The sequence below is a fragment of the Furipterus horrens genome, unplaced genomic scaffold (assembly GCF_987537825.1).
Source record: "Furipterus horrens unplaced genomic scaffold, mFurHor1.1.pri manual_scaffold_1, whole genome shotgun sequence".
NCBI classification, from domain to species: domain Eukaryota; kingdom Metazoa; phylum Chordata; class Mammalia; order Chiroptera; family Furipteridae; genus Furipterus; species Furipterus horrens.
In genome coordinates, this window is record NW_028327171.1 from 45,901,510 (window position 1) to 45,913,874 (window position 12,365).

At 36.1% G+C, this 12,365-nt stretch overlaps 1 protein-coding gene across 1 annotated transcript in view; it reads left to right on the top strand.

The window, feature by feature from the left end:
• The window catches only part of VPS8 (VPS8 subunit of CORVET complex), a 265,592-nt gene that overhangs the window by 185,829 nt on the left and 67,398 nt on the right, over window positions 1-12,365 (top strand). Inside the window, exons 41-42 of the mRNA XM_090275034.1 lie at window positions 77-159; window positions 12,274-12,354. Of these exons, the coding sequence (XP_090131160.1) occupies window positions 77-159; window positions 12,274-12,354 (164 nt within the window). The remainder of the gene's footprint in view (window positions 1-76; window positions 160-12,273; window positions 12,355-12,365) is intronic.

The following is a 12,365-nucleotide window of genomic DNA, read 5'->3' on the forward strand; positions in this document are numbered from 1 at the left end:
TTCCACTGACTTGTAGGGAAAAAATCAAAAACTCTTATTTTAAACTAACCTGAATATCAACATTTTATTACAACAGCTCTGAAATCTTTGACCATGCAAGTTCTGAACAGCATGGCAGCATTCATTGCCCTTCCATCAATCTTGCAAAGAATCTTACAGGTGAGTTAAAAGGGGAAAAATTCACTATTGATCAAGTTCAACTAATATTTGGTTATATATAAATAACAGCAAATCGGGCTTATGTTTAAATGTGTCTCAAGCATAGTACAACTAATTTTTGGCATGAGCTAAATATCTAATTTATGACTCTCACTTTGACTCTTCTCTAGCACTCCGGTGGTATGAGTTTGCTTGGCACATGTGTGCAACCTTCAGTTAGGGCATGCAGCCTTCAGATGTGCAGTTAGTCAGGATTTAGATACACAAGCACCCTCTTGTTACGCTAACTGGGAAAGAATTACTGTGATTTCCAGTTGCTTATACTTTTTAGATCAAAAAAAGAGAACCTAGAAATTATGTCAGTATAGGCATTTCTTAATTATTGGTTGTTACTTATGTTTTCTAACTCATTCTAAAACTTTATATCTAAAATTCATCCCCTACTCTAGATTCTAGCTGGCTTTGTGTCCAAAGCTTTTGTAGGAAACATCATTCCAGTCTGTTTTCATCAATAAAACAGTCTGAACCTTTCCAACTTCACACAAAGGAGAAGACTAAAAATACATTAAGATATATTTTTAGAAAAATCTGTGAACATTCTTAGGGAAACAGCAAGAATTATTCTTAGAGTTCATTTTGTCTTCCTTCACTTCATGCATTATTGAGACACACACACAAAATCAAACAGTAACATGATGCTATTGGTCTTTATAATTTTCAAATGATTTTTGTCCAATCAAGAATGTCTCTGTCAGCTCTCTTTTAAGTCTTTCCAAGCTCTTCTTCCCATATGGTATTAAGCATCTGGGCCTTTGCTGATAAAGACTACTGCACTCAGAGCCTCTCATTGCATAGCACCTTATCACTTAGAATGTCTCTTTACACATATTATCTTATTTGATCCTTGTCATGTGTTGAATAATTGTTTGATATAGACTACTCCTCTTATACCCATTTTAAAATGCATTAGTCATAATGTTTTTAATCACATATAAACTAATATCTTCATAAGGCAAGAATACTTTGGTTCACCAAGAGATTAGAAAAAAAATGAAATCCTAAAGTCAAAAATGGCTTCTCTCTCAGTGTATGCATTTTGCTTTATGTTAAGCATTAAGCACGCTTTCTGATACATAAATTATAATAAATAAAATTAATTTTCTCTTGTCAAAAGCATATGTTTTTTATCCTTTATTTAAAATTCATATTTTTGAAAGCATTTGATATTTGAAAATCTTCATTTTATTTTGAAGTATACTGGCAGTCATTGTAATTGTATTCTTATTTTCTATCCTCAGTGGTTGTTAACTCCCACTAATCAGAAGGGTATGCTGTTTCTTAAATTCTTTACTTGCACATTTGTGATTGCTGTAATAATAATGCTACCTTATATTTGTATAGAGATTCTTATTTTTTCAAAATGCTTTAATAGATAGTATCTCATTTAAAGCTCTTTCCCATTATATTATGTAATCTTTTTCATTTGTGTCAGTCCTTGGTCTTTTGAAGAGTTCATTATTAGTTAATTAATTATATGTTACCCTGCTTAGTGATTACCTATGTGGATGAAAGGCACAGTTCTTACCCTAAATAACTCTTATAAGACAAATACAAAATATTCTAATATAACTATTCATAGGTCTCCCATCAAGTAATAGTGGTCACTTTTAAGAATTATGCACTCTGAACTCCATGAAGTGTAATTGCCACTTTTACATCCCACCACTTTCAATCCATGAGATCATAACAGGAACAGCCATTTGGAGGCATGACCTGCCCCCTGGCTCCCCCTCATTGACTCAGGATGGGCAACTGGCCTAAGCAGGGCCACTCGGTGTACTTTACTGGAAATTTTAGAACTGAACTTGAGAAAGATGAGTAGTCTCATTTCAGGTCTCTGGATTATGTAAGATACAATGTTCAGGAGCTGACAGTTCCATCATATGGACTAAAGTAGTAAAAAAAAAAAAAAAGTTAATCTACAGAGAGATGAAGAATGAAGCAGACACACAAAGAGGAGAATAGATAAGATGCATGGAGAAGAGAGAAGATACAAGAAGAGGACTCAACACACTGGGAGAGGAGACGACAGAGAAAATCATGAGGCATTTGAGTCCTTCATTGTAGTTCTGAAGGCTTACCTGCATTCATTGCCTGGATCCTTGAAACGCCCCAGTACCTTTATAATAATTATCTGTTTTGAGTACATTAGAATGAGTTGGGTTTCTGGGTATATATTGCCAAAGGAGTCCCAATGTAATTATATATTTGAAACAGACTGGAGAATTTGGAAAGATTTCCTGAAGGAGATGTCTGAAATGAATCTTAAAGAGTCTAAAGAAATCAGGGTAAAAGGAAATAGGACTTTTCTAAACAAAGTGAACTATATATACAGAGAATTTGAGGTAAAACATGATACATATGGGAAGTTGTGTTTAAGTATTGGGTTGGTCAAAAAGTCTGTTTAGTTTTATTCATAAAAGACACATTTTTTCTTTTTCGCATTTGGATATTTTGAGTATGTTGGCTGTCTCCTTCATGGTTATAATGGATATTTTTCTCAACGTCTCAATTTCATCATTGTCCATTTCAACTGGTTTACCCGACTATGGAGCATCGTCCAGCAACAAATCTCCCACACGAAACTTTACAAACCACTTTTAACACATTTGATCAGTCACAGCACCTTCTCCACACACTGCACAAATCATTTTTTTGAGTTTCAGTTGAGTTTTTACCTTTCATGAAATAATAAAGCATAGTAGGTCAAAAGTGTTATATACTTTCTTCCATCTTCAATGTTAATGTGGCTACACAAATACTCAACAATTTTGATAAGTTTTTTAAAATGCACACTGGTATGGCAGCTGTCATAATACAGTCTAACAAAATTGTTTCAAATGAAGTTAAAGACAACTAAGCGCTACTAGAACCATCTTACGCAAGAAACAAACTTAACTTTTTGGCCAACCCAATATTCTTAGAACATAGGACAAGAATAAAGATGAGTGAGGGAGCTAAAATTTGAGAGACAGTCACGGAATGTGTCCTTAATTTCTTTGTAAACAGTTGTAAGGATTTTGGATTTTATTTTTAAATTATTAAATTCTCATCAAAGGATTTTAAGCAGAGGAATAATGGAATGAGGTTTCTCCTTTAAAAGATTACTCAGCCTATGTTATGCAGGATAAATTGGAAGGGATCAAGGCTGAAGGCATAGAGATACCTAGAATAAAATAGCTACTCAAAGTTTTTTAATTGAGTTACATAGAATGGATAATAGAAAATGGATTTGGAAATTACTTAGTTGATAGAATCCACTGACTTTTGACATTTTAGATGTAGAGGAATACAAGAAGAACCCAGATAATCCCCTGATATCAGATTCACATGACTAACAGTGAGCAGAGGGGGAATACAAGACTGGAGTTTATAGGAAGAGGTAAGAAGTAGGTATATAGTCTTGGAAATCATCCACATAGAATTGGTAGTTAAATTATTGAAACTTGATGAACTTTAGGAGGAAATGAATTAGCAAGAAAAGAAGGCCAAAAGTGGAGTTCTAGAAAATATCTAAGAATCAGAATATTTTTATTTCCTATTAGCACAGAAGGACCTTGGAAATAAGACTATACTTTGCCTAGTACTGTATCACCATCACTTAGTCCAGAAGCACATGGCATATAATAGCTACTCAATAAATAGCGTAGTCCCTCTCTATATCGCGGTTCACTTATTGCGGCCTAACTGTATTGCGGGATTTTTTTAAATATTATATTTAATTATTTATTGAGGATTTTTTGCTGTATCGCTGGATTTTGTGGTACTGTAAAGTTACGTAGGTTTAAGAGTGTAGAATATGTTTAAAAACATAAGTAGTGTTTATAAAAGTGTGGAAAAGGTTAATAAGGGACTGGGAATGGTTTATAAGTGTGTGGGAAGGGTTTATAAAGCCTTAAAATATATATTAATACTAAAATAAATGTAAGGTTCCTACTTCGCGCATTTTCACCTATCTCATGGGGGGTCTAGAATGTAATACCCACAATAAGTGAGGGAATACTGTATTTCTAGAGTAAATAAAAGTCAAGGATGGAGGAATTCCACTTCTGGCCAAGATGGAGTAACAGAGACTATATTTACTCTCTTGCTTGAAACAACCAAAAAAATATATGAAATAGTTTTCAAAAAACTATATGCCAGGCAATAAAGGACAGTGATCCCTGAGAGGCAGGAAATAAACAAGGTGAGCCCCGTTTGCCACAGCTGATGTATTGAGTTTCCAGGCAGTAGCACAGGAAGGAGGATCCCAAGCAGTTTCCAGCATACTCATTGATTTAAGGAGATGAAGCTAAAGTCAAGAGAGACCAAGATGGCCAGAGGCTGCAGGGCAGGTACCAAGAGAGAATTCTGGAGATGTGCCGAAAGATGTCCCAAACATCTGAGGAAACTACCTAAACTAAGGAGAGAGCCACCTGAGAGGATTAGAGGGACTAACCCTCACAGTCATACAGGGTCAACAGCAGGGTCTTTCCCTCCGGTGAAGATTAGAAGACTTCATGATTCACAGAACATTGAGTAGAGTGCTCTGAGGTACTCAATAGTGGGAAACAGCCCTAGACTCGACACAGCTCCAGTCATGGCTTACAAATCTTAAAAGCAAGACCTGAAAGGATTAAATTGTTTTCATATATAATTTAGATTTTATTTATTTTTAGAGAGAGGGGAAGGGAGAGAGAAAGAGAAGGAGAGAAACATTAATGTGTGGTTGCCTCTCATGTGTCCCCAGCTGGGGACCTGACCTGCAGCCCAGGCATGTGCCCTGACTGGGAATTGAACTGGTGACACTTTGGTTCACAGGCCCGTGCTCCATCCACTGAGCCACACCAGCCAGGGCTGTTTTCACATATAATTTAACTGCATCCCAGAACAAAGCTTAGAAATACTTCTAGGAATACAAAACTATTCAGGTCCCAACAGTGTAAAATTTGCAGTGTATAACATTGAATCAAAACTTATATGCAAAGAAGCGGGAAAATGAAACACAGATATGACACGAATATTAGAATTAGCAGACAAGAATACCAGAACAAAAAAAGAAAGGTTAGTGAATTTGAAGACATAGTGATATCGACTATCCAGAATGAAACATTTTAGTGTAAAAAGAATCAGAAAAAAATGAACCACAGTATTAGCTCTGGAACAATCAGCTGTGAGACACCTTCAGGTGGTCCATAGTATGTGTACTTGGAGTCCTGAAAAGGGAGTCAGAGCAGAAAAAAGAGTTCAAGAAATATTGTCTGAAAAAAATTTTTTAATTTATTGAGAACTGTTGGTACACAGATAAATAACCCCAAAACTCAGAAGACATTACGAAAACTACAAGGCACATCAAAATTGCTCAAAATCAATGATTAACAGAAAAGCTTAAAAGTAGCAGTAGAAAAAAGGAGTCAGAGGAACAAAAATAAGGATGACAGAATCCTGCTGAACACTTTTAACTGCTTTGACCTAGCTGACATTTATATATCAATTAGAGCAACAGAATACACATTGCTCTCAAGAATATAGGGAACATTTACCAAGATAGACCATATTCTGGGCCATAAAACAATAAATCCAGTGTTTTAGATTTTAACCATCCTAATAGGTTAGTGGTCTCATTGTTTTAATTTGCAGTACCCTAATGAATAGTGACATTGAGAACATTTTTTCATGTGCTCATTTGCCATCTTTATATCTCCGTGGGTAAGGTGTCTGTTTAGTTCTTTCAGCCACTTTTTAGTTGGGTTGTTTTGTTGTGGGTTTTGTTGAGTGTTCAGAGTTCTTTGAATATTTTTCATACAAGCCCTTCATCAGATATGTGTTTGGAAATATTTCTCTCATCTTGTCTTTTCATTCTCTCAGCCACATCTTTCACAAAGCAGAAGTTTTTAAATTTTAATGCTGTCCAATTTATCCAATTTTTTCTTTCATGGATTGTGCTTTTGGTGTTGTATCTAAAACCTCATCACCAAACCCAAGGTCACCTTAGATTTTTTTTTTCCCATGTTATTTTCTAGAAGTTTTGCATTTTACATTTTATGTCTGTGATTCATTTTTTTAAAATATGTTTTATTGATTATGCTGTTACAGTTGTCCCAATTTCTTTTCCCTCTGCTCCCCTCCACCCAGTGACCCCCCCTTCCAGTTGTCCCCCCCACCACAGTCCATTCCCATTGGTTGTATATATAGTTCTTCTCAACATCTTCCTGTCTACTCCACTCCCTCCTACTATGCTTCTTAATTCCTGCACCATCTCCCTCCCTTCCCCACTTCCTTTTCCCCACTGACCTCCCCCTATATGTTCCCCATACCTATAATTCTTTTTCCACTCTCATTGCCTACTAAGTTTGCCTTTGTTTCAGTTCCCTAGTTTCTATTGTTGGTTGTTCTGATACAGTTTTCATTTTAATGTTCATAGTTTTGATCCTCCTTCTTCTAAACAAGTCCCTTTAACACCTCATATAACAGTGGTTTGGATCTGATGAACTCCTCCAGTTTTACTTTGTCCTGGAAGCACTTTCTCTGCCCTTCTATTCTGAATGAAAGCTTTGCTGGATAGAGTAATCATGGCTATAGGTTTTTAATTTTCATTCCTTTGAATATTTCTTGCCAGTCCCTTCTTGCCTGCAGAGTCTCCTTTGAGAAATCAGCTGATAGTCTAATTGGGGACCCCTTTGTACATAATTTTCTTTTCTTGCTGCTTTTAAGATTCTTCTTTATCTTTAATTTTTGACATTTTGATTCTAATGTGTCTTGGTGTGGTTCTCCCCGGGTCCAGTTTTTTTCGAACTCTCTGTGCTTCCTGGACCTGTAAGTCTATTTCCTTCCCCAAGTTAGGGAAGTTCTGCTTCATTATTTTTTCACATAATTTTTCAATTTCTAGTTCTTCTTCACCTTCTGCCAACCCTATAATTCGGATGTTCACTCTCTTATAGTTGTCCCATAGGTTTCTGAGCCTCTTCTCATTTTCCTCACTTTTTGTTTCCTCTTTCTGCACTGGTTGACTGTTTGTTGCTTCCCTATGTTCTGATTTGTTGATTTGATCCCTGGTTTTCCTTCCCTCCACACTCGTTTCGTACGTGTTTTCATTCATTTCAGCAGGACTAGCCTTCATTCCTTTCCCATCTTGATTAAGTCCTGCTGTTAGTTCTGTAAGCTGTCTTATAACTATAGCCCTGAACTGAGCCTCAGAAAGATTATCTATTTGTTCATCCGTTAATTCATGTATTTGCTGTCTGGTCAGCTGTGTGATTGGGATCTCTATCAATTATCCCTGCCATCCTGACAGTTTTCATTTTACCTTTCCTTCTTGGGTGGGGCTGTCACACCTCCTACACTATAGTGGGCAGAGCCCCGTGCACTCACTACAGGTGACCCATCTCACCACACTGTGCGCTTTGTGTGGGGACAGGGGTCCAAGATGGATTCTTGCCACTGAGAGACCAGGAGCCTCCTCCTCCGTTCCCATGCCCTCTGGGCCTCATAGTCCAAGGCAATGGGGGTCTGCCTTCCCTGGTGTTGGAATCGCGAGCTGACGGGTCTGGTCTGTAGCCGGGGGTGCTCCCCAGGTGCTTTTTGCCTCCCCTTAAATACGGGTATCTGTGCTTACTGCAGTCCTGCCACTCGTTGCTGCAGCTGCCACTGCCAGCACCACTTGACCTCTCCACCCTGGCTTCGCCCCTCCTACCCATCCAGACAAGCACCACTTGTTTATAACTTCATACGTTGGACTTCCATGTAGCTTTATTTTCTGGAATTTCTGGTTATTTCTGGTTTTGCGGTAGTTGTAGTCCTTCTTAGTTGTGGAGGGAGTTGGAGTGTGTCAGTCTAGGCCTCCATCTTGGCTGGAAGTCTTCAGTATCTGTGATTCATTTTGAGTTAATTTTTGTGAGAAGTGTAATGCCAATGTCTAGAGTCATTTTCTGCATATGGATATCCAGTTATTCCAACACTGTTTGTTGAAAATACTATCCTTTTCTCTATTGAATTGCCTTAACTCAGTTGACTGTATTTAAGGGTCATATTTCTGGGAGCTCTTTGCTTTTTCATTGATCTGTTCTCTAGTCTTTCACCAGTACTACACTGTCATGATTATTGTAGCTTCATAGTACGTTTTGAAATTGGATAGTGTCCTCTGATTTAGCCATTCTTCAATATTATATTGACTGCTTGGGGTCTTTTCTTTCTATAAATAACTTTCTCGCATTTCAACTGAGATTGTTTTGTCTGTTTTTGTTATTAGGATAATGCTGGCTTCATAGAATGAGTAAGGAAGGGTTTCCTCTGCTTCTATTTTTGGAACAGATTGTAGAGTATTTGTAAAATTTCTTCCTTTAATATTTGATAGGATGAACCAGAAAAGCCATCTGGTTCTGGGGTCTTCTGTATTGGAAGGTTATTATTTATTGATGCAGTTCTGTTAAGAGATACACATCTATTTCTTATTTTAATGTATTTCTTTTTGTATGAGTTTTGGTAGATTGTGTCTTTCAAGGAACTGATCCATTTCATTTAAGTTACCAAATGCTCCAGCCAGGAATTATTATGTACCTAAGTGTGTGTTTGTTTTTTTTAATCTCTCCTCCTTATCATCTTTCTTATCCATCCCAGTATTTAATCCACTTTAAATCTGCTCCACTAAAATGTTTCCTGTTTCAGCACAGTGCCTGGAACATAGTATATACTCAATAAATATTAATGACTCAGTCACCTAATGTCCTTGAGTAAGTCTCAGCAGTTTATAAACGCACTTTATTTCCTTTGTTCTTTGTGTCCATGAAGCTGGAGGAAGCAGCAGTATCCTCTTGTTTCTCATGAGGATACTTAGTTTACTCGGTCATTGAGTGGGCAGAGCTGTAACATTAACCTAGGTTTTCTAGCTCCAAATGTCAGATCTTTTCTTCTGTCTCGAAGACCAGCTGTGGTGGTGTTCATACCCACCTCACTTTATTAGGTGCCCTGGGGAGAAATGAGGAGTCACTTATTTAGATGCACAGAAGAGATGTTCATATGATAGGAGGTTCTCAAAGATCTTCCTGATCTCTAAATATTTATTCATATTGATGCCTGGCACCTGAATTGTACGGATTTCTTTTATGAAAATTAGATGATAAGCTAGTGAATGTTTTTAAGGGACCGTGTTTATGTTATGTACATTCTGTCTTCACTACTTGCTTTTATTGATTTTCACTCTTTGGCAAAAGTGATTCCTGGCTCTGACAAGCTAATTATGGCTGTCTTACTGAGGGAGTTAAAGCAAACAAATGATTTATATGCTAACCTAGTGAGGACATTCATGTTTTACAGTAGTGCTTGATTAGTAAAAATTTTAATTTTAAAACAGATCACATACATGATACAATGAGTACTAAAAAACAGTAGGGAAAAACTGGTCATCACACCTTTTCTAATGTGTTTAAAAAAATACTAGCTTATGTAAAGTACCCAAGCCTACTCTTTTATAGTCTACCAAAGAAGTTAAAGAAAAACCTCAATAGTTATTTATTGCCAAAGAATCAAGATGACATCTTTGGGAAATAATTTGAAAAGCTAGCGGGTTGTGTGCATGCTGTGCACTAAGCTTTGAGCTCTCTTTTGCATTCTATAATTTATATGTTGTCCCAGCATGAGGTAATTTTCATGATTTTGCATTTAAATTATGCATATTTAAGTGAAATATACTGATATAAATATAGACATGACCTATAAAGATTTCTCCTTTTTACCAGAATCTAACCTTTTGAAAAAACTCTTTATTCTCTAATAACATTAGACTATATTAGTGTGTTGGATATACATATTATAGTAGATAGTATAATGGTTTTTTTATAATAAGGTGTTAAATTATTCATACTTCGAAAAATAAATGTATTTATTAAGAGCTTTACCAAAATCATAATTGAGTGTAAGTTCAAATTTGTGGGGTGGATGCATGGCCTGAATTGTTTTTCTAGTGAAGAGTTGGTCTGAAATATCTATAGTCTTGCCTTTTATAAATGGTCTGCACATGTTTTACGGGTATCTTTCGCTCAGTGATACAGACTCTAGCTGTGAAACAGAAAATTTCCCCACTAAGCTGAAGTCATCTGTTCCAGCCCAAACTTATAAATATGTTCATTAGCACACAAATATAGTTGTTCTCTACCTTGTATCTACCTTGGCATCAGAAAGGAGGAACCTATGGTAGACCATCTTGTGCTGCTGTAGAACAACTGGAAATACTGAAAACCAATCTTAGTTAGAAACTGTAGCTACCCAAGTCTTCCAAGAGCCATCATCGGCACTGAGAGGAGAAAAGAAGCAAATCCTGAGACTATTGTGCAAGAGCAGGAACACAAAGTTTCCTCTCACATTTCTGAACCTTCCTTCTAAGTTTTCCTGCTTTACTGTTTTTGTCTTTTTTCTTTCTTAACATCTGAACTTACAGGTTACTTTTGCTATACCAAGATTTTAAGAACTTCTGCTCCCTAAAAAGTAACCAGAAATGTTACCCATATTTTCTAGCAAACATTGGTGTTTCATTTAGTTATCCATATCAGTTACCCATGTCATCTAGAAAACACTAGCTTTTTAGTTTATGTATCCATGCTTGGGAGACCAATACTGTATTAATTAAAAACATGGTTTCTGAAGTACCTAGCTTCAAATCCCAGCTTCTCTGTTTAATAGATTTGGGATCTTGCAGAATTTCACTTAACCTCTCTGAGCCTGAATTTCTTCATTTATAAATGTTAGTGATATATGATACATAGTAAGTACTTAGCACTGTACTTGCATATGCTGTCCACTTAATAAATAGCAGCTACTTTTATCATTACTCTTTAGTTGGATTCTCCTGTTTAGCATGGAAGAGTCATTTATATCATACATAACCTCATAGTGAAGTAATAGACTTGATATAGTTATTTATTAGCAAAAAATTTTATTTTAATTCCAAGCCTAGCCAAAGGTGCAGGAAAATGAGCACACAAATATGCTGATGGAGATAAAAATTGCATAATGCAACTTTTAGGAAGAGCAATGAGGCAGTATATATCAGTATCCATTAAAAAGCCCTCTGAGTCAGAAATTCCCTTTCTAGAAATCTTCTCTAAAGAAGGCAATTCAACCCAAAATTTGCAACCACTAGCATTTGATAATAGTAGGTAGGTTAGGCAGGTGGGGGGTGGGGAGGGAAACTTGAATGTCCAACAACAGAGAATGCTTGAATAGCATATAGGATTTACACACAATTCATACTCTGTAGCTATTATGAAATGTTTGATGATATGGGAAACTGCTCACAATATACTGTTTGGTAAGAAATAAATTAGTAAAAGTATTATGTGAAATACTCAAATTTTGTACACTAAAAAATACATTCCTTCCTCCTTTTCTCTCCTTCCCCAGATCAAAATATCAAATGTGTTTATCTCTGGGTAGTTGGAGTTCATTTTTTGTTGTATTTCTGTACACTTCAGTGTTTTCAAAATTGTATATAATAAGTTACTTGGCTAATCTCATACCAAAGGCAGTGGAGGGAAGATTGTGTGTCTGGGTATCTGTTATTAGTAGTGACTTCATTGAAAAAAAGCTTCAGAAAACTGATCCATAAACTGATCTCCTAAATTGAAGTCTTGTCTCCTAAACTGAAGCTATTTAGTTGGCTTGGGATAAGAGGTGGCCAAATGTGGGCCACAGAAGGAGTTGTTAAGGTAGATTCTATTTGTGAGTACATTGGTTTAGATGTAGCAGATAAATAAGAGCTTAATGAGGGAGAGGTGGTTTTTAATATGAAGAAGGAGAGGAAGCTTCTTGCAAAAACAAAACCAGAGTGAAATTTAATTAGACTTGCAAAGAAGATTGTTATGCAAGGGGCTTGGATCATTTAAATTTTATTTATTTTTCCAAAATATTTGTGATGGCCAGAAGAAAACCAATGTACATTTCCAATGGAAGGCTCATAAAGAATATTTTGTGACTGTAGAAAAACACTTAAGAGTAGCTGGCTATTTCAGATAACTTATATTTTAAAGTAATTTAAAAATACTAAGAACAGAATTATAATTTTTGCAACTTTTTTAAAATTAGGATCCAGTTTATGGAAAAGGAAAACTTGGAGAAATCCAGGGACTTATTCTGGGAATGTTGGACACCTTTAACTATGAACAAGTAAGCTACCT